Source organism: Leuciscus leuciscus (genome assembly GCF_965113295.1).
Source record: "Leuciscus leuciscus genome assembly, chromosome: 9".
NCBI lineage: Eukaryota > Metazoa > Chordata > Actinopteri > Cypriniformes > Leuciscidae > Leuciscus > Leuciscus leuciscus.
Genome location: NC_138733.1, coordinates 36082338 through 36106171, shown reverse-complemented (window position 1 = coordinate 36106171; position 23834 = coordinate 36082338). Strand labels below are relative to the sequence as shown.

The window sequence follows — 23834 nt, the reverse complement described above, 5'->3', positions numbered from 1 at the left end:
CGATCACTGCCCGATTGAAAATAAAACTACTTTTGAAGAAAGACACTTATGGAGCTGTGCCAAAGGTACCAATGATGAACGTAGACCAACATTTATTTTGAGAGTGTGTGATGCAGATGTTGTGTTCTGCTGTGACCCATATCAGATGTGCACATGTTTTGTTGGTGATGAGGTGGCCGTGTGATATAACCTGTGTGCAGAGACTTCAGTTTCACAACAACCTCACAATGCCAGTCAGTTTTCTGTGCTGAAGTTCTTCTGATTTGCATATGAGATGTAATATAAGATGCATATAAGCTGAAAGTTTATTCAAAGAAGGCCATTTTTAATTGAATTTCCAATTGACTGAATTAACATGTCCCATGAACAAGTCACATTTCAGCCCACAAACAAAAAACACAGAAACTGAATTCTGTTTTAGGACTATAAAGATGTTTTGTTTTGTGAAATTGTGACATGCTTTCATGGCATTTAAGCATTTTCCCTATAAAAAAAAAAATATATATATATATATATATATTTCATAAATTGTTTATTTTTTTAAGTATTCAAACAGTATTGTGTGATATATGGACGGTATTATAATTTTAGTGCAATGTTGAATTTATACAACGCACACATGAATGTAAGAATATTAAATAATTTGTTATGTCCTAACTTTGAACAGGCATGGAGTCCAGAAGTGTGTGTTAAACATGATGATCCATATTATTCCAATATCATTTGAAAATGTCTCAAATATCATCTCTTGTGCTTTAATGGAAAAGTCCAGAATCATTTTATACAGAGGATTTTTCATGCTTAATGTCACATGTTTGCTAGAAGTAGTGACTTAGAAATAATGTTTTTCATTTTCCATCATAGCCTTTCTTTCTTTTAAATTGTTTAAAATCCTAAATCTTATTTTGTTCATGGATTTATCAGTGTTAAGATTGAAATTTGGACAAATGCTGCTTGCCCGAGAATTTTCGGTTTCTGTGGTAGAATCTTAACCATAGTATTTCATCAGAAACGATCTGAAAACAGGGCTTTAAGTGTAAAATACCGAACTTGTCCTTTAAGCAAAATTTCTAATGCAAAATATAATTCAGCTAAAATATGTTCTTGACAGGATTTGTGCGATTTACAATAATTGTGAAAGTATGTTTTATGATGGATTTGTATATTTCTGTGCTGAGCATGTGAAAGAAAGTGCTTTGGCTGGGTCGTCGCTGATGTTAAATTAGATTTAATGTATAACGTCAATCTGTGTGTCTGTCTGTTTGTCCTCCTCTTCAGTCCCTGCCATGATCACATCTTACCCCAACACCACACGAGCGGAACAAGGTCACATGACTGAGATGAGCTGCACTGCTCACGGTGAAAAGCCCATCAAGGTTCGCTGGGAGAAGGAATCTCATATCATCAACCCAGACATGAGCCGCTATGTGGTTACAGTGAAGGAAGTGGGCGATGAGGTCATATCCACCCTGCAGGTGAGCGAGCCGAGAACGCAATCATACGCCTCATTTCCAAGAGACATATTCAGGTTTGCCCTGAACTTGCTGTCAGTGAGCGACATCATTTCCTGTCAAAAATCATCCTCCACTTTCATTTGTCCTTATTTTCAACATAAAACTTGCGCTTGCAACTCAGTTATACTTCTGATGTGGCGTATTTCCAAGTTATATTCAATAAGACACAAATACAGGGTAAGACTTGCAATCTGGTGTATACTTTGTATGAAGTAGATGAAACATAAAGTATGCAGTATGCAACAATAATAAATTCAAATCTAAGTTTTTTAATAAAAAAAATAAAATAATGTATGTCGTTTAATTAAACAAGTAGATTTCAATTATCCCATTTGGCAAAAATATGTATTTTTAAATATGTTTTAAAATATACAAAACTGGCCAAAAATGTATTTGCTATGTAAAATGTGAACGTAAAATATGTTTCAAAATATATTTATACAAATATAATTTCTACCAATATATTTTTTTTTATATATATTTTTGAAAATATTAATATTTTTAAAGCATATACAAATATAATTTGCCCTCCATATATTTAAATCCAAGAAAATACATTCACATGTCACATTTGAAGAAAAACCTTATTTGTTATCCATAACACATGTGAATATTAACTTTTAATACAAAATCAGCAAGGAACATACTTTACAGTGTTTCATTAAAAAAAAATATACACTATTACAATATTTTAAAATAATTAAACATTATTAAATTATTATAAATCTAGTTTTGATCTCTAGCATATTTAGCCTAAGACAAGTGTAAGATTGGAAATGTATTTTCTTGGTATATGATATATTTTGGTATATGTACTGTAAATATATTTTCAATTTTAAAAAATATATTTCATTGAGGTCACTGTTGCAACATATATTTAGTAAATATGTTTCAAATATGTACTTCGGCCAAAAAAAAAAAAAAAAAAAAAGTAGAAACTTCTTTAAAATAGAAAACGTTTTACTTTTTTAAAGTAGAAAAACATACAGAAGTCAGACCATTGTAGTATTAATCATTTTGTGCTTTTCTCCATGATTATGAAACAGTTGGAATGAAATTAAAGCCCTTACTACATAAAAAGGAGGGGAAAAAACACTCTATTTTATAAAAACACTTATTTTTGGCCTTGATACAAAAACAAATCTCATGAAAGTCAACTGTGCGGATCGTTACTTATTTCAAAATGGCAATATATTTTGAAGACCACAAATATTAAATAAATGAATCAACCAATCTGTTAGGAGGACCTTGTGTATAAAAAGAAATGACCCTGGGAGACAAATATACCTTGTATTATAAAGAGGCTCTGCAAACATTTAACTGAGCGTATTATTGGATATGTTTGCAGATCTGTGCAATTGTTTAGTTTAACATTGCACAAAAGATTTCTTGGAAATTTTCAATGAAATCAAGCACTTAATCTTGTGTACTATGGTTGGACTGTGTGTGCCACCTTCGCTTTATCCGAATATGATATGAAACACAAGCCTTCATAGATGCTGCAGTGTTGAGTGTGGTCCATTCTGAGGAAACGTGTAAGGAAATTGTAGGAAAAATATGATTGAGTGTTCTCACAGACATGAAAAGTCAAGGAAATTAGTCAAATCTTTAAAAAATAAATCTGGAAACGTCATGGGAATTTCTGTAGTGATTGTATTTTTCCTTATTTTGCTTCACTCTAAAATATTGCTCATATATAGAAATAGTTTTTTTTTTGTGGTATTTTTACACTGTCTGTTGATGGTCTTCCTGGAGTCATTTGTACATCCAAATTTAATATTTCAAAAGACCCTACCTGACATAATCATGAAAATCCATCGCACTGATCTCTACGAAATGATTTTGAAACATGAACGACTGGAATGTAAAATCAAACAGTAAAACTCGGTAACACTTTATTTTACAGTGTCTTTATTATGTTACATGTACTTACCATAGCAATAACAGTAAATTATGCATAATTACATGCAACTAACCCTCAACCAAACCCTAATCCTAACCCTAACCCTATACAGTAGTAAGTACATGTAGTTGCTTAATATTACTCAGTACTTAAATATATACATTACACTGTAACAGTAGCCGTGTTTCCATTACCCTTCAAATTGCGCAAATTGAAATTGCGAATTGAAAATACGCCCAATGGAAACACGTAATTTTCGCAAAAACTCCCATTTATCTCAAAAAAGTTTTTACGCTCGCATGAGGAGGTTTTTCAGGCAATCTGAAAAAGAAATATTTCGCAAAACTGCAATGGAAACAGTTTTTGCGCATTTGCAGGTCACCTGACGTAGATGATGCGGTGTGTTTGGACAGAATACCAGACAGAGTTCTTTAGTAAATTCATATAAGACAAAATAATTACAGGAATAATGGATTTTAAACCTCAAATAAATGCCACAATCAAGACCTCGAAGCAGAAATGAGGGAGAAACACCCAGAAACACCTGATATGTGCCACTCACAGGTATAATAAGGGTCGTTCCTTACCATTAATGCTTGGATAACACACATCCGTCTCCTTTGATTATTAGTAATAGCCAGTGCAGTGGCTGGGATTAGGACATAAACCTACAAACGTCTGATGCCATGGTTTTTGGAATGACTTTACTAATCACGAGAGGAAAAAATGAAGTTTTAGTCGCATAACATCGGTTAATGGAAACGCCGTCATTTCGCAATAGTTTTTTGCCGACATTTAGAAAAACATCGCAAACGTTTTGCGCAAATCTGTAATGGAAACGTGCCTAATGACACCTTAAAATAAAGTGTAACCCAAAACTCCTATATCATTTACTAAAATGCCTTTATGTACTAGTCGAAAGATTATATCTCTTTTAAATCATGATTTGTGTATTCACAGATCTTACACACAGTCCGAGAAGATTCTGGCTTTTTCTCTTGCATCGCTATCAACTCTTACGGTGAAGATAAAGGAATCATTCAGTTGATAGTACAAGGTAAAGTTTCTGCTTTGTTGTTGTTAAATAATATTCTATTATTCTAAATTGTATTATAGGTGTTTTTTTTTTCAAAGACAAAGTGTTAATTATTGTCCTTTTTGTCTTCCAACATTTCCCCAAAGATCGTCCTGACCCTCCTGAGGTTGAGATCAGAGAAGTAAAGGACCGAACCATCGCACTTCGCTGGACAATGGGCTTTGATGGAAACAGCCCTATAACAGGATATGACATCAACTATAAAAACAAATCCGGTAGGAGATTTATTCATATACAGTATACAGTCAGACCAACATTCATTCAGACACCTTCAACATTTCTCACATTATCACAGTTTATTTGCTATAGTTTAGAAAATGGTAATAAAATATGACAAGAACTCAGTTGATTTCACTGGTTTTGTCCATTCTTCTGTTAGACTGTGTCACAGATGAATTATGTTGAATATCTGTCAGCTATTAAATTTAACTACACAATTAGATAATACCAGTTTAGCTCAACCGATCACCAAGCAATGCTTCATTTTCTTCAGTCTGTGTGTATAAAGGTCGCAAAAATAAAGGTAAAAATGATCAGGTCAAAGTGTCTGAATAATTTTGGTCCCAAATTTTAATAAATTTTACTGGTAGTCACTGTATGAAGAATGTTTGGGTATAATATGTCACAGTTTACTTTATTTTGCTCTCCTCACTTACATAAATTAACTATAGTGTCTTGCACCCACTAGTAAAAACATATCACAAATTATATCTGGTGTCTGAATAATTTTTGGTTTGATTGTGTGTGTGTATATATATATATATATATATATATATATATATATCTGTACATGTGTGTATATAGAGTGTGTGTGTCAGTGCTGCTAGAATGTGTTATTGACCAATCAGCATCTTAGACTGGATTGAGTTATTAGTCTGGATAGATTGAGTTATTAAATCTGACTGGATGAGTAACATTCACATTGGCTGAATTCTATGTGCCAATCATTCATAGAACGATCTTTGATCATTATGTTGCTTGGCAACTATAAACAGCCCACAGTTAGGCTAATGAACTAATTACTTAAGAAGTATACACGTGGAAGTATGGCTAATTGTGATTGTCATTATTAATAAAGCCTCTTGTGGTTTATTGCATTATCACACACTCTGTTTTTTTTCCTCTGTATTCCTTGAAGCTTCATGGGCCGCATCTCAAATGACCAAAGACGTCTCCCCTCAGCTGAATCAGGCCACCATCATTGAACTCCACCCCGCCTCCACCTACAACATACGCATGTTTGCCAAAAACCAGATCGGAGAAAGCCGACCAAGCAATGAGCTGACCATCACCACAGATGAAGCACGTGAGTATTCCTACACCAGGTTTTCTACAGTCATTGTGTTATCTGTGGCGCCACCTAGTGGCTCAGTGCATTATTTCCTCTGTCTGTCCTGCATGTGATCGATCCAGCACCTGATGGCGCTCCTCAAGAAGTGCAGCTGGAAGCAATCTCATCCCAAGGCATCAAAGTCACGTGGAAGGTACTACTGAGGAACTACTCACCCATGGCAGAAAACGTATTTGCATGCGATCCCGCATGAATAGCGTCCAAAATTAGAATTTGTGCTGGCTAGTGGCTACATCATACATTGTACAGGAATATTTTGGGTTTAAAGGGATAGTTCACCCAAAAATGAAAATTCTGTCATCATTTGCTTGGCCTCATGTTGTTCTAAACCTGTATGAATTTCTTTCCTCTGCTGAACACAAAGAAGATCTTTTGAAGAATGTGGGTATAACCAAACAGTTGACGGGCCCCATTGACTTGGATGGGGCCCATGATGGAAAAAGATTCTGTGGAAGTCAATGGGGTCCATCAACTGTTTGATTACCCACCTTCTTCAAAATATCTTCTTTTGTGTTCAGCAGAAGAAAGAAATTCATACAGGTTTAGAACATATTGAGGGTGAATAAATAATGGCCTTACATCCAGCCTAGTCTTACTTAGTTCCCCCATCCCCATAGATTATATGTTAATGGAATAGATTTTTCACTTATGATTTATATTACAACTGTGGCACAGTTTCTGAATGTGTAGGATGCTATTTTTCATTACAAATGCTATAGATCAAATTTAACATTGGCCTTAGCATGGTAATGAGGAGCCATCAATGATCTTACCTGTAATTATGTCCTTATTGTAACAAATGCTATAATTAAACAATTACAAGAACTATTGAACTTTTTAGGCTGAGTACAAGTTAGAAACAAGAGGACCTTTTTGAATTATTGACAAAACAATTGGTTTTCCCCAAAATGTGTTCTGTAATGACAGATATTAGGAAAAACCTAGCTTTCAGATATTCCAAGAGATATGTTTATATTCCAAGATATTCCAAGATATGACAGGAAATTAACATTTTCAATATAAGAAAATGTTAAGTAAAGTTAGTTTGACCTACCATGGCACTTTGATTTAAAAATGCTGTCAAACTGATAAGGTTTTAGGTGCTTAAATAAAATAAAATACATTATTATCCTATGTAAACAAGTAAATGCTAACTAGGCTATTACTTTATTGCAGTTATTTGTATCAATGCATGTGTGGATGATAACAAAATATATATATAACAAAAAAACAATTGGCAAACAGCCCTCATAAATTGAGATGGATGATATACCATATTATTTCCATCACAAAAGTTGTGTGATCAAACGCAAAGTTTCTCGGGGGAACAAAAACATTTTAACAATTTAACTATTAACATTAACATTATTCCATCTGAACCCAGAAAAGTCCCTTTATATAGTTCTAGAGTAAAAAACCCCACAAAAACAGAAGGCTCTTTTCACTATTTAAGACTTACAACAGTTAATTTTTCTCCTATTCATTTTTCTATGAGTGGTCCATCTCCTCCTTTATACTGCATCTGCATCACTACCCCTTACACTACAACTGAGATTTTCTGTTAATAAAACGGTGAATGAAAAGAGCATATAAAAATGGTGGGGAATGTGATGTTGAAGCCGCCACAGCAGTTTGTTAAACTAATCTAAAAGTTGATGTTTTATTTAGGGATTTTTTCTAATATCGAGACACAATTTCATGCTTATACTGCCATACAGTTTTTAATTTTTTTTAATTATGCCCTTTTTCATATTTCATATTTTGCTGAGAAACTGTCTTTCTGATATTATAATATCTATTCTGTTGTATCTTTCAGCCCCCCCTCAAACACTTGCAGAATGGATTGATCCGAAGTTACCAAGTGTGTTATCGGGAGTTTGGGACAGGGGGCAGTCCCCAGTACAACACCATCAATGTAGACACCACGGGGGACATCGAAACCCTCACTCTGGATAACCTGAAGAAGTACACCCAGTATGAGGTGCGGGTGCAAGCGGCCAATCGGGCAGGAATGGGTCCCACCTCAGAGGAAATCACCATCACCACGCTAGAGGATGGTTAGTCATTTTGTGATCATAACCTTTGTTGAATTTACATACGTTGCGTTGTGGTGGGAAAAAAATCCCATTGACAAATATTGGAGATTAATTACTTTATTATTTATAAATTATAAGATTTATAATAGTTATCTCACTTATCATCTTCCAATTTTATCTGTTGGAGACAGTAATTCACATACATAGTTTGTGATTACATGATATACTTGCCTCATATATTCACATTGAAGTTCTTTTTTGTTCTTCGCTCAATTTACTTACAGCAAAATTGAAGAACGAACAGATGTGAAGTAATTTCGAACAAAATCAGGCCAAAACAAAGTTAATTTGGAGTTTGTTTCGGGAGCTTGCCAATGATAACGTTCTGAAAAAGTTTGCACCGGCTGGTAAACACCTTTGAACTACCATTGGTCTGTGGTGATTACAGAAGAAATGAACCAAGAAGATTTCCATATCAAAGAAGGCGGAGCCTCAGAGCCACACCTTATTATGTCATCGCCATGGACCAATGACAGTATAACGCTGCCTTCACGCGCTGATCGGAATTATCATAAATAATCAGTTTCCTTGTTAACAATTGGACATGAATGCCCTCTCAAGTCGTATATACCACTGGGCAATGGTAAATGCGTGGATGGGCGGGCCATAAACCTCAAACATGGCAGAGAACGATTGCTGCTGTCACTGATATTCTTTATTCGGTTTTTTTTTTTCACGACAGCTACATCGCCTTGTCATTAAAGTAGTGCATATTTACATATACTGTATGAATAATCATTTGAAGCGGATTGCATGTTTTGTACACAACGGAAATAGCCTGTATTTGACCGAAATTCCAGAATGTAGATAGTGCTGTGAATGTTTATATGATTGTCAATGAATGGGATGCTAAATATAATTTTGGCTTTAAAAATGCTCAGTTTCACTTTATTTGATGGTTCCTTTAACACATTCTGTTAACAATAAGTGACGTTGTACCTACAGTACATGTCAACTAACTCTCATTAGAGTGTTAGTAGAGTATTAGTAGACTGATAGGGTTAGGGTTTGTAGAATAATTTTGCACTTAGTTGCAGTTACTTTTGGTCAGTAGAATATCTGTTGGAGGACCGACCATCACAATTAAGAGTTCCCAGCATTGCTGGTCACAAGTATAAGGTATGTTTTGCATGCTGGGACCAGCTTGGGATGCTGGTGTGCTGGTGGACCAGCATATGTTGATTTTTGGGTGCTGGTATGATCCCAGCAAGACCACAACATTATTTGCGTATGTGTTAAAAGTTGTTGAAGTCAGTTTGAAGTCGCCATTATGGTGATTAGTGTTTCATTATGTGACTTTTAGTTGGACACTTGGCCCTTGACTTTGGTTGAATTAATTATCTTTCAGAAATTGTTGAAAGTGCATGCTATCACTATTGACTACAATATTTCAATCTCCTGACTGAAATGACACACCTTTTACTATGTGCACTTTTTGGGATCAGTGACTAACAGCTGGATTTTGACATGGGAGTTCCCAAATGAAGTCTTTAAAAACAGCAACTTTTAATTTAGATTTTTCATTATAAATAGCTTTTCTCATAACCCTTGTTATTGGGTTATACTCTGTTATATCTGAGAGTTAGATAACATGTAGTTGCAAAGTTACTTATAGTAGTAGAATGCTCAAAAGGGACCATCAAAATAAAGTGTTACCAGATTTTCTGAATAAATAGGCCAGAATAAACCTGGTGTCCTTCATGATCCCTGTTCTGTCCAACAACAAAGCACTTGAATGCAAAGAGTTCGTAATCATGACTTCAGAAGTGGGAAGTTGTTAATTTCCGATAGCACGTGAAATCAGCATACGGTGTTTCCCAGCGAGAGCGAACCTTTCCAAAGTTTGTTTTCTTTTCGCAGAAAAAGCTTGCGTTTGTTCGAAATGATGTCACACCAGTTCGTTCTTCGCACTTTCGATTGAAGTATATCAGGGCCTTAACACTATCTGATCTGTTTACCCACCACAGTACCCAGTCGCCCACCTGAGAACGTTGTGACGACAGCCACCACTCCCGAGACCATCTCCCTGTCCTGGTCTGCTCTGCCCAAAGAAGCGCTCAACGGCATGCTGCTGGGATATCGTGTCATCTACTGGGCCAATCTACCTGATGGAGGTCAGCCAGACTTTCATACATTTATGCATAATTATGTAGCTCACAGATGTCAACCCCCAGTTCTTAAGGTGTGCTCTTGGATAAAGGGCATTTTTAGTTTTGATTGTTTTAGATTGCAGAGGCCTTGATGTTTTGGGCAACTGAAGGATGATCCTTTAGATATCATTCTAATATCATGATTTGGGGCATCGAGAAAAAAATTGCTGCTTAAACTGTGATTCGCTACCATTTAAAAGTTTGGGGTAAGTGAGTTTAAAAAAATGCAAATAACTATTTTATTCAGCAAGGATTCCTTAAATTGATCAATTGTGACAGTAAAGACATTCATAATGTTACAAAAGATTTATATTTCTAATAAAAGCTGTTGATTTAGACTTTCTATTCATCAAAGAGTCCTGGGGGGGGAAAAATCCACAAAAATATATATGATAATAATTATAACAACCATTATTAATTTAGCACCAATAATAATTGAGCGCTAAATCAGCATATTAGAATGATTTCTGAAGGATCATGTGACACTGAAGACTGGAGTTAATGATGCTGAAAATTCAGTTTTGATCACAGGAATAAATTACATTCAAACTGAAAACATTTCTTTTAAATTTAAATACTATTTCACGATATTACTCAAAATATTTTACTTTATTTTTGATTATATAATAAGTTATTACCATAATCATAAACATTGTTTTGGTAGTTTTACCTTTTACGGCACTTTGTTATTCTTCTAGTTATTTAAATATAGCGGATAATGAATCGGAAATCTCGCACATTCACAGAAAATAGTTTACTTTCCCAGTGCACAATAAGGTGGATACTCTGTTTAATGACTTTATGAAAATACATAATGGACACAATTTCAATTCAATTGCATTTATACTTCAGACCACCAGAGGGCATGGTGGCTTTGTTGTTTTGGGGACAGAAAGTGAAGGAACAGAGGGCAGAAGTAGGACATATACTTAATGGACAGATTGGCTACATTTAGATTTACAATCACTCATTTAGCAGATGATTTTATCTAAAGTGATTTACTTAATGGATGGAGGTTTAGTACCATTCCCAACCCAGCAAGCAATTTTGCGTTTAAAAGACGTCTAATAGCCGTCCAAACACAGCCTAGACATCTAGGCTAAAAAGAGGCAAAATTTGGGCTGTCAGTGAAGAATTTAATAGACGTCTAAACCATAGCCCAAGAATAGACTAGTCATCAATTAGATAACATGTCAAAGAAATGAAACCGGACACCCTGTAATCACCAACTTTGCTTACATGATGGAATATCATACATCTCTCAAGTTATTTGGCAAAAACAACCAAATTCAAATGTTGTTTTGGCTAGAAGTGGGTTTCTCATATAGCCGGACTATATCGGGTCTATAGTTAACCTAGACTGTGAAATGACGGCTATTGCTTTCTGGGAAGAATGTGGCTATATGCATAAAACATACCACTCATTTTGTTTGTGCAGTATGTACTGACTACTGTGGAGAGTCTGCAAGTTCACTGTGTACATGGGATACCTGGATGACCTAGGGGCCGGGACTCACTATTGGGAGCTCTGCAAAATACAATTATTTAAAATAAAATAAAACAAGCATTAAAATGAGCTCAAACAACTAAAAATCAAGATATTTCTTATTTGAATTCATCCCCACAATATTGTTTTATTTGACTAACCAGTTTTCCCACTGTCTTTGAAATCTGTATTTATGAGTTGGTAAAATTTAAAGAAGTTTATAGACCTGGAAAATTCTTGCAAATTAATAAAATCTTACAGAAAATCAAAATCAAACGCAATTTTTATAATGAACATAAATTTTTCTAGTTATTTTGGGCCATGATCTTAAAGGGTCGAAATTTTGAGTAAAAAATATTAAAAATTCCTGTCCAGTAAATCAAGATCGACTGGAAAAAGTCATATAAATTCAGTGGTAAGAAAGAATGGAAATCCTGAAATGTTATTTACAATCAAACAGTATCAAGCCTTTGTATATTGTTGTGGACATTGGGGGACTCGAATCTCTTGCCAAAATCTATAATAATAATAATGCAAAGTGATAACAATGTGATTTTAATAATGTGATTTTAAACATCTATTTTTTATTCATTATTTGATCAGACTTCAGCCTGATCACAACCGGTTGCTTAGACAAAGGGAGCTTTTTTAAGATAAACTGTAGATCAAATATTAGGTTTTGGCTTCAGAAAATGTGACCTTCTTAACACTTATGTGATCTTTTGAAAGCATGATGAATGTCAGTATCAGAGAGCACGCAGCAGAAAGAGCAGTGGCCGTTTTCCAGGCTGCACTGCAGAGCCATTAATAATTGAACTACAATAAGATATTGATGCAAGGGTAAAAATCAAAAGGGATGTTGGCACATGCTGCAGTCTGTAAATGTGTTGTCTATTGTAGTATTGTAGAGGACACAGTGACCTATGACTATACAAAATGCAATTAATTGTCCAGTGCAAATGATGATGATGAGAGTAAACTCAATAAATGTATACAATTTTAAGATAACCCTGACATGATATATGGCCAATGCCAAAATATAGATATTTTGTTAGGAGGTTTGATTTGTGTTGGTTTTGAATGCATACAGTTTTACTGAATGAATTAAGCATAGTGGGGTTTTCTTTCTTTCTTTCTTTCTTTCTTTCTTTCTTTCTTTCTTTCTTTCTTTCTTTCTTTCTTTCTTTCTTTCTCTCTCTCTTTCTTTCTTTCTTTCTTTCTTTCTTTCTTTCTTTCTCTCTTTCTTTCTTTCTTTCTTTCTTTCTTTCTTTCTTTCTTTCTTTCTTTCTTTCTTTCTTTTTAATCAGACATCCCAGCAAAAGTTGTATTGCTCAAAAAATGCTCGGCTATGACTTAATTCCTCAGATAATGTGGTCTTGGAAGAATCTGATGAGAAATGTTTCATTTTGAAATCTTTGAAGTTTAATTGCAGACTATCTTGGTAAGTTTGAGACTCTATTGAGGCCCTTGAAACTCACTTTTGTCCTTGAAAAAGAGATACAAGTGAGATTATGGGTGGTTCCTCGGGGGGGAATTGAGAAGCAGGCCATTTACTGTAAGCATACACCTGTAAGTCTTCATTTGATCTCCATTTAATTGCCGTTCGATGTAGAAAAACAATTGATTTATTAAATAGACCCCCCTCCCCCCCTCCCCCCCTCACTCCCTCAGATCAGTTAACAGTCGTGTGTGTGTTGCAGAGCTGGGAGAGATCAGGAACATCACAACCACCAAGCCTTCACTAGAGTTGGAACGGCTGGAGAAATACACCAACTACAGTATCCAGGTCCTGGCCTTCACTCGAGCCGGAGACGGCGTTCGTAGCGAGCAGATCTACACACGCACCAAAGAGGACGGTGAGACTCCCTCCAATTGCACACACTTGCATTCTTTTACGTAGGCAATTTTTTACTACGTTAAAAATACTTCCTGTTTTCAATTTAATCTAGAGAAACAATAAAAAAGGGTGATGTTCTTAAAGCCAAATAAACTTAATTTAACATCTTCAAGTCCCTTTCGACAACATCTGCCAGGTTTGAAATGATTGTTCAGTCACTGATCCAAACGCAAAGCACATGTTGCAAATGGCAGTTGTTATCTGTGGTGACTATACCCAGCAAGGGGTTTTCTGCACTTAACACTTTTTTTCTCACTTAAGTTGGACATAAACTTTTTACAACATATCCTGGTAAAGCGAATACAAATCCCACATCAAATTCAGTGCACAAATTGCATGCTATGTCATATATATAGTTATCTATATGGTGCTCTAGCTGTTATTTTGCCAGTCAGTGACTGGGAATTGTCAAAGGCAGTAGTTTAGTTTGTCACCACTCTTCCATTCTTGATTGAAAAGTGAAACAGAACTCAGGCCTTCATTAGGAGCAACAGCTCTGACCAAAATTAAGCTATTTCGAGTCAACTAGTGCGATATCTCTGTCATGATCCCAGCCTGTGTTCCCCTGGTCTTGTGTGGACTTTTATGTTATTTCCTGTTCTGCTCCATGTTTTGTTGTCATTTGTAGTTTTTCTTGTTGATTAGTTCTTTGTAAGGGGTTGTTGAGTCCAAAACAAAAGACTTCGCCAATATGGATCCAGCAGTCACCCTAGTCCGCATTCATCAAGGAACTGTCTCACTCCAGGACCACATCCAAGACTTTCTGGACATTTTCTGGACACTGACCTCCCAGACATTGCTCTCATTGATTTCTTCTGCTATGGACTCAACAACCCCTTACAATCAAATAAATAATCAACTAGAAAACCTACAAAGGACAACAAAACATGGCGCAGAACAGGAAATAGTCCACTCAAGACCAGGGGAACACAGGATCATGACAACCGCCTTAAGTAAGCCAGTTGTAGGTTGACTTCATTGCACAGACATCTCAACCCAAAGGCAAAACCAATTCAAACTGATAGGGGTGTTTGGTGAAACCATGTGACATTACACACCTCTCCTTTATGCAGTTAGAAGCTGTAGGTCTCTTGCTTTGTAGCATACAAGGTGTATTTTCTAGTGCTTCTTCTCCGTGAATGATGTTATTTCTCTTGCTAAAACCAGTTCCTGGCCCTCCGGCTGGAGTTAAGGCAGCTGCTTCCACAAGCTCGGTGGTGTTTGTTTCCTGGCTGCCTCCATTCAAGCTCAACGGGATCATCCGGAAATACACCGTCTTCTGTTCCAACCCTTACCCCACGGTGAGCGTAAGCTGTGGCTCTGTGTGACTCTGCACACCCCAAACAGCCCTTCAAATTGCATGATTTACCAAACAGTATTTTATTCTCAGAATTCCAATCCTGGTTCTGGAGGCACTCCCAAAAGTAAACATTAACTTTCCCTTATCTGACCCATCTATTTCTGGTCTTGGGAGTCTACTAATGAGCTGATGAATTTATTCTGGTGTGTTTGATTAGGTAGAGATCGAAAATGTGTAGTGCTGAGGTGCCTCTAGGAACAGGGTTGGGAAACATTGAAGTAAGAGAACACTCTTACTTTAGATATCCGCTTTTTAAGTTGTGACGTAAGGAATACTGTTTCCAGGTCCAAGCCTCCACTCGTTTCAAATGAGAATACTATCTCAACAGCCATTTATGAGCACTATTTATTTATAATACATATTTTAGGTAAGCTTTTATAAACTCACGGTGTATATACCATCTACCGGAAATGGTGACTGGTGATATCAGACTTAACGAGCGGATTGCCCCTACGAAAAGTATATAGGTATAGGACACCTGAATGACCTACTACATTTGAAATTCAGCTTGAATGTTTATTGCTGAATACATACTGTTTCCTTTTTTTTAAATAGTAGGCAGTGTGTTTCTCTGTAAGCCAAGGCTGGGCAAGTCTGGCCTCCAAGGTCCAATGTCCTGCAGAGTTTACAGTAGCTCCAACCCAGTCTGTGAAACGTAGTTTTCAGGCCAGACAGTGTTGTCTGCAATTCTTCCTATTGTAAAGTCGTGCAATGTTGAAACCTCCTGTTGCCGATCCATCGTGCAGTGTGCAGACAGCAGCAGCTGAATGCTACCCCAGATAGTCGTGCAGTGTGAAAAGAACAGTTATCTGACGACTTTGAAAATCATGCTGTGTGGCATAAGCAACTCGGCATGAGTGGTACATTTGTATAAAATTTTGCAGCCAGGTAATCAAGGTCATTAGGATCACTAGAAACTTGCAGGCAGGTTTGTTGGAGCAGAACTCGGCAGGAAAGCTGCTCTGCAGGAGTGCGGTTGAACACCAATATCCTAAATGTAAAAAACAATGAAAGAGTGTATTTTTGTTTATTGTTATTCTTATGAAAGCTTTTCTTCGGGTGCCATTACAGGTGATCAGTGAGTTTGAGGCTGCTCCTGATGTTTACTTCCGTCGTTTGACCAACCTGAACCAGAACTGGCAGTATAGCATCTGGGTTGTGGCGGTCACTGCGGCGGGTCGTGGGAATACCAGTGAGATTATCACCGTAGAGCCCCAAGCTAAAGGTACGGATGACTGGCACATGGCAATCATTTACCCTCTTCACAACTTTATACAAATGCAGCCATATAGAGTTCTACAGGGATGACGTATTGTTTTAAGCCAACCCATAAGTTGCATCACCCTTATTCCCTCAACAAAAACCCAAAAGGATTTTTCCATTGGCTTTTGGATTATTGGAAAAAATAAGCTCTTTGACCAACAAAAGCTTATGAATCTTACATGTTTTGTTCATCATTATCATCACAAATGAACACAACTTCTGTGAATTTTGAAGCCTAAATACAATTGCCAGAAGTAAAAAGCTAAACTTAGGCTATAAATGAGTTGCACCACGGTCACGTGACTTTAATGTCACCACCATTCAGCTACTTGACACGGTTTCCAGTCTGTGTTTTCCCTGAGAGTTTTAGGTAGAATATTTTTCAAGATTGTGATTATAGTCTTAATGAGGCTGTGAAAGTGGACTAATGAGTAATGTCTTTTCATGTTCAGTGTGATGATGTTTTATTTCCCCAACAAACTCTATAATCCAATTTAGCCACTTGTTCAAGACAAATAAAAGCTTTAAAAAATCACAAGAGGGTATTACTGATGTATTCTATGTCATAGAATTAAAATATAATCTTGAGTCTGTGTTAACCTTATTACCTTATTTCAGGCAATTAGCCAAAAACCCATAAAAATTAAAATAAACATTCAAACAGGTGCTTTAACTTGTTTCTGGGTTTTGACCACTTTTGGCCACTAAAATCATCCCTGCAGCACTCTATTGTACCAATAGCAGGAGCAAAATGACACAGAAGAGTGAGAGGGTTTGAGTCTGCCATTGAAACGGCATTGTTTGTTTCTCAAGCCCCTGCTCGAATCCTGACGTTCAGTGGCACAGTGACCACCCCTTGGATGAGGGACATTGTCCTTCCATGCAAAGCAGTCGGAGACCCTCCTCCAACCATCAAGTGGCTGAAGGGAAAGTATGTTTGATTTATGTGTTCTTTACATTTAAACATGGAAAATTCTTCAAATCCAGCCTTTGTTTTAGCCAGACTAAACACTCTTGCACTTGCTTAAGAAGAAGTAATTTTGTAAATCTTGTCAAAATGTGTCTTTTTTATTATAAAGTATTCTAAAGATTTTGGGGGAAATATAACTTTTTTTTGTAAGTTCATTTTTACAAATCATGCATGAAACACCTGAATGAATTCATTCTTGCTTATTTGCTTTTTATTTGCTATGAAACCGATATGAAACTGATGTTTTCCTGCAGTAATGGTACACCTGCTCCAGTTTCAATCGATGGTCGTCGCAGCGCTCACAGCAATGGCAGCTTTGTTATTCGTACCATCAAAGCAGAGGATTCTGGGTACTACAGATGTGTTGCCAGCAATAACTGGGGTTCAGATGAGATCATGCTAAATCTTCAGGTCCAAGGTGTGTTTGTGATCAAATAATCAGAATATACTCTGCAGAGAGAGTTTTTTTTGTGTATTGAGTTATTTACACAGTTTGTGCCTTGCGATTTTAGTGGGTTTTTTTAGCAAGTCAATGCAAAAAAAAAAAAATGCTTCTAACAGATTTAACTAGGAACACCACATGATTCACACTCTGTATTGTTGTACAATGTGAAAACAAATCTGTGAAAAAGGGAAAAAAAGAATGTAGCCAATAAATAGTGAGGGTCACAGCGAAATTTTGTGCGCAAAAAGGTACATTGTCAATAGTGTCGTGATGTATGAGCACAGCTCTTACAGAAGACACTCTCAAACCAAGCAGCTTTCTGTTGGGCAACGCTTGCATGAAATCTGCATGTGAAAATCCTTTAAAATTCCTGATTTCTATTGAAATGAATGGTTTTCTCCCACAGACATTTGGCGAACAGTGGTAAATGTGACTGCACTTTTAGTGCCTGACAAATGACACAATTTTTTTGTGTTTACTCTCAAAATATATCAGTACCTCCGGACCAACCACGCCTCACAGTGACCAAAACCACGACCACCTCCATCACACTGTTCTGGATCCCTGGAGACAATGGAGGGAGCTCCATCAGAGGTTGGGCTGCACTGATATTTGCATTCCATATTTTCATCCACATTAATGTGTAATATTTTGATGACCTTAAAGGTCAACATTGCATAGTACAGTAGGTGCTTTCCATCAATTTACAGTGCACGTAAAAGTCAATAAAGTTTGGCATTTGGGGTTTATTTGTCAAAATGAACACAAGTACTGAGCATAAAGTGGTGTGGTGTGGTGTTTCTCTGTTCAGGCTACATTCTGCAGTACTCTGAGGATAACAGTGAAGAGTGGGGCAGTTTCTCCATCAGCCCCAGTGAGCGGTCTTACCGTCTTGAGAATCTGAAGTGTGGCACTTGGTACAAATTTACTCTAACTGCACAAAATGCAGTTGGTCCTGGACGCATCAGTGAAATCATTGAGGCTAAAACCCACGGGAAAGGTACAAATCTGTGTAATTTATGTCCTAGTTAATTATGGCAAACTCTAGTGACTAAAATGCGTGAATGATAACTGAACGTAACCAAACTGAATTGTAACTGAATGCTGATTCAAAGCAAATTCATGAGCAATTGTTAAAACCAACAGTTTAGAATGTTTTTCATTAGTGTTCACATATATACTATCTAAACAAGTTGGGAGACCATGATGAAAGTTAATCCTTTTTTATGAATAGCAAATAGCAAAATTGGAGAACACTATTTAAAAACAATAATGAATAAAAAGAATAATAATGTGAAATAATAAGTTTAGTATTAATATGCTTTTCCGAACAAAGCCTACTTCCTAATTACCTTCCTTCCTTCATTTATTCATTATCATTCTGGATTGTATTTTATAAGACAATGTATACACACCCCTGAGCTGGAGATGATTGTATCAATACTTTTGATCTGTTTTCCTGCAATGTGTTTACTTAATCAGTGTTTAATTTCCATCGCAAACCGTTGGCGTTCCCTTGCAAAGATATTTGTGTTCTTTCACAAAACCTGTTGTGAGCTCAGACAAACCCTTCCTGTTTAATGTCCCGCTGGCAGTGATTCAAACAGCTCTGTGCGTAAACATTGGAGCTCGGTCATAGTGTTTGAACTTGGGACTCAAATATAAAGAAATGCGTTCAGTGCTTTGGAGTTCAATAAAGTTGGCAATATATTCACAGATTCGAACTTCCCGGATCAATAACTCGTGAGCTAAATGTTGTTAAAGGTGAACTAAGTATCTTTTTTTACCTTAACTGAACAGCTTCGGAGTCATTGGAATGGTTATATTACTTATTTCGGGTTGAATGGTGGTCGTTTCGCACCCCCCTGGTGCCCGTGAGCGGAAATATACGCACTTGCAACTTTGAGCCGGCGGGCCGCCGGCCGCTGCGTCAGGAAGTCTCGCGTGATATCAGGTCTCGCGATGTAAACAATTGCTTTACGGCCAAAAGAAATCTGCTAAAATGCTGTCATTATTGCGCTCCCTCACACTGTCCGAACCCGAATGAAGAAGACGTTTTAAAGAATGTCCCATCTGCTTTGATGTCGTTGATCTATAGCCTCTGGTGTCTGAGAATCAACAATGAGTTTTTACAACAGTGTTGTCAAATATCTATTCCGAAGCTGTGGGGGGAGCTCTAGAGAGAAACCTGCGAGCAAAAAGCGAGAATACAGCGAAGAAGTCCCGAAGCTACTGAGTGCTGCTTTAAAACACAAATGACACCTATTTACAATCATAGGAACCTAGACAAAGAGCTACAACCAAATATTTTCCTCAGTACGAGCTTTATAATTGATCTCTATGAGCAGGCGGCCGAGAGACAAAGTCCGAAGGGACAATTCATTTTGGTTTCAAGGGATTGTTAATCAGTAGAAGTAACTTCAGATGAAACTCCCTGCTAAATGAAAAGGCCATAGATTTAATTATATTTTAATTCCTTGAAGTTTGACAGTTTTCTCTAACTTCAGAATTACATAATCTCTTTCTCCTCCACATTATCAGAACCACAGTTCGCCAAAGACCATGAGCTTTTCTCAAGTATCAACTCTACCCGTGTGGAGCTCAACCTCATTGGCTGGAACAACGGTGGCTGTCCGATCGACTCCTTCACACTGGAATATCGGCCCGTGGACACTATGAAATGGACCATGGTAAAGCGAGACTCCCTCATCAAGAGCCACACTCTGCACGACCTACAGGAGGCCACCTGGTACGAGCTCCAGATGAGAGTGGGCAACAGCGCAGGAACAGCAGAGAAGAGGGTGCTTTTCGCAACTTTAAACGTGGATGGCAGTGAGTACTAGATCAGCGAATACTCAATTCAGTGTTCGGAAGCAGTTGCTTAAAGTATTTTCTGCTGGTTTATGCTGTTTAGTGTTGATTTGCTACTGGTCCAAATGGTAAACCAGCATCGCCATGCTGTCTAAAGGCAAAAATTTGGCTTCCTTGTCTGAACAAGGCCTTATTAGTTTTGCCATTTAAAGGAATAGTTCACTTCAGAATTAACATTTCCAAGATATTAATGTCTTTCTTTCTTCAGTCGAAAAGAAATGAAGGTTTTTGAGGAAAACATTCCAGGATTTTTCTCCAAATAGTGGACTTCAGTGGGGTACAACGGTCCAAAGGTCCAAATTGCAGTTTCAGTGCAGCTTCAAAGTCTCTACACGATCCTAACCGAGGAATAAGAGTCTTATCTAGAGAAACGATCGGCCTTTTTTTTTAATCATAAAAAAATTAAATAAACATTTATATACTTTTTAACCACAAATGCTCATCTTAAACTAGCACTGTGATGCGCCACGCATTATGTAATCATGTTGAAAGGTCACGCTGAAAGATAGGCGAAAGTACCGACCTAGTGTATACAAAGCGAACGTGCAAAGAATAAGTCAAATGCCCTTTACAAAATAAATAATTAAATAAAAGTTAAAACAACGATGTTGGACAATTTTGAAGTTGGAGGAGAAAAAGAGCTTTTCACCCTATCCTACATTTTCCGCCTACGTCAGGTTACCGCCTGACTTTTCCAACGTGATTTGTAATGCGTGAAGTCGTGGACTTGCAAGATGAGCATTTGTGGTTAAAAAGTATATAAATGTAATTTTTATTTATTTTTTTAATGATTTTTTTTTAAATGACCAATGGTTTCTCTAGATAAAACCCTTATTCCTCGGCTGAGATCGTGTGGAGACTTTGAAGCTGCATTGAAACTGCAATTTGGACCTTCAAACCGTTGGTCCCTGTTGATGTCCACTATATGGAGAAAAGTCTTGGAATGTTTTCCTCAAAAACCTTAATTTCTTTTCGCCTGAAGAAAGAAATTTTTATTCTGAAGTGAACTAATGTTTTAAATGGCATTACTAATAAGGCTTCCTTGTTCAGACAAGGAAGCAGAATTTTTGCCTTTGGACAGCATGGCGATGCTGGTTTACCATTTGGACCAGCAGCAAATCAACACTAAAGAGCATAAACCAGCAGAAAATGGACAAAAAAATTGGTAGATATCAAAACTTGGTTATGACCAGATCTTGACCAGAACTACTCAATCTTCTTTCTCCAGGCACAATTGCTCCATTGCCAAAGACTGTGGACCCCAGCCAGGAAACCAGAGAGGGCAATGAAGGACTAAAGATGATGGTCACAATCATATGCATTCTGGTGGCAATCTCTATGGTCTTCATTGTTCTTCTGGTATTGAGGAGGAGGAGAAGAGAGCAGAGACTCAAGAGATTACGAGGTCTGTGGACACATACCGTATTTTGCAAACAGAACATAATAGATCCTTGAGGATACTCCAAAAATGTATTCTGGTCATCAACGTTTTGCAATTCATATCTTCCTCATTTCTCTTAATTCAACAGATGCAAAGAGCCTAGCAGAGATGCTAATGAGGTAAAGAACTATAGCATTAGCTTATAAACCAGTGCACTTTGTCATAAAGTAGTGCGTGTAATTGTTTTCTGTTGTTTGGATGTGTTTCTCCAGTAAAAATGCACGTACACCAGACACCGTGAACAAACAGCAGCAGACTCTGAGGATGCACATCGATATCCCACGTGCTCAGCTACTCATTGAGGAGAGAGACACTATGGAGACAATCGGTAAGAGACCATTATGTTATGTTAGGGGTTTGCCTTTTTCTAACAAACACCTAACCACCCAAGTATTTAAACATTTTCACATAACTCATCCTGCACTGTTTACGCAAACATAAATGATATGTTAGAGAAACAGGTAAATTTAGCTCAAATGAGTCATGAGTTTTTAAACTCTGATGGTTGACCAACTCCTAAAGGGGTTGTCTTTAGCTCAGGGCGTAACTATGTTTTCCTATTTTCATATTGAACAACATGTTGTCTTCTCATTCACATGGTTCCTAATTTTTCCACTCTTGCAGTGCATAATTTAGTCATGATTTCTAAAATTGGAATACAGTGAGTGATTAATGGAGCAAGGAGATAACCAATAACATCCACCACTCATGTTTATAAGAAAATGTTTATTGCATGATGGTCTTCTCTACTTTCATTTACCTGTTTTCCTCTTTCTTTCAGATGACCGCTCCACAGTGCTATTGACGGATAATGACTTTGGAGAAACATCTAAACAGAAGTCCTCAACCGTCACCCATACAGTGCATTACCAGTCTCTGTCTCAGGCCACTGGACCGCTAGTAGACGTGTCTGACGCTAGACCTGGTACAAGTAAGAATTGAACTTGTGGGCTTGGTTCTGTTGATGTCAAAAAGTCTCATTAATGCACCCATTTGTGTAGATGATTTCATAGTCACAATCAGTAATAAGAAATGGCATCAACAAACTGACCAAAAGTAGTCTAGCAGATGTAAATAGTATGCATGATCAGAATTTGTGAATCGCAAATCAGAAAATACTATTCCAAAGATTCCTGGATAGAATTCATAGATTCATTTTCAAAGGATTCATACATCGGTGGTGGACACACATCTTTAAGTGCATATACCGTAATGAACTACTACTGCACTGAAAGTATAGATTCTTCTTTTATATTTTAATCCTGCAAAAGTACAAAAGGACTTACTTTTTAATGTACCCCAACAGTACCTGAAGTTTAACAGTTTCACACCTCAAACTAATATTAGATTAATGCTTTGTCCTCCTCACCTCGTGCCTCTCCGATATCCTGAATAATCATCCTGAATATGGACTTATATTGTGAGTCCCATTGAGTGTGACCTGAAAGAATATTGAGGTTGCCTCTATCCAGTCCTATGATTTAAATGACATGTACAGCACATGAGCAGTTTAATTGAGTTCACAGGAAGTGAATACCTAGAGTGAATGTTAGAGAAGGTTCCTCTGCTCACTGACGGCTTCAGTGGAGCTGAACTGAAGAGAAGCATTTCTCTGACACTGGTGATGATTACAGTCATTGATTATTCAGGTGGACTCATCAGCGCTGCCTTAAATTAATTATACATTCACCTTCATGTCATTCAAACCCATATGACTTTTTTTGTGAAATACAAAGATGACTTAATGTCCCCCTGTAGTCAATAATTGTATCCCTTAAAACTCATATTTGATCAGCGAAATGACATATTTAAACGTTTCTTCTTTGAAAAAGAGCCTTAAAATAGCTTGGATGTAACTCTACACCCTTGCCTCATTTAGTATACGCGGTTCTATGAATATGCAAATGCAAAGATACTGCATCTTACTTGAGCCTTCCTAACCCTAACCCAATAGGCAAATATTTTAATTACGACAAGGGTGTCTTGATTGA

General features: G+C 36.9%; 1 protein-coding gene across 2 annotated transcripts in view; it reads left to right on the top strand.

Annotated features, from left to right (window-relative positions):
• Positions 1–23834, top strand: part of dscamb (Down syndrome cell adhesion molecule b) — a 167933-nt gene that overhangs the window by 135483 nt on the left and 8616 nt on the right. Inside the window, exons 12-30 of one of the 2 annotated variants that reach the window (XM_082180611.1) lie at positions 1279–1475; positions 4378–4474; positions 4600–4728; positions 5652–5819; positions 5927–5997; positions 7681–7921; positions 9928–10074; positions 13297–13452; positions 14661–14794; positions 15925–16078; positions 16930–17047; positions 17341–17504; positions 18027–18125; positions 18343–18531; positions 20073–20363; positions 21631–21807; positions 21932–21962; positions 22056–22171; positions 22625–22768. In XM_082180611.1, the coding sequence (XP_082036737.1) occupies positions 1279–1475; positions 4378–4474; positions 4600–4728; positions 5652–5819; positions 5927–5997; positions 7681–7921; positions 9928–10074; positions 13297–13452; positions 14661–14794; positions 15925–16078; positions 16930–17047; positions 17341–17504; positions 18027–18125; positions 18343–18531; positions 20073–20363; positions 21631–21807; positions 21932–21962; positions 22056–22171; positions 22625–22768 (2823 nt within the window). Of the gene's footprint in view, positions 1–1278; positions 1476–4377; positions 4475–4599; positions 4729–5651; positions 5820–5926; positions 5998–7680; positions 7922–9927; positions 10075–13296; positions 13453–14660; positions 14795–15924; positions 16079–16929; positions 17048–17340; positions 17505–18026; positions 18126–18342; positions 18532–20072; positions 20364–21630; positions 21808–21931; positions 21963–22055; positions 22172–22624; positions 22775–23834 lie in introns of both variants that reach the window. The other variant, XM_082180610.1, reaches the window with a different exon arrangement.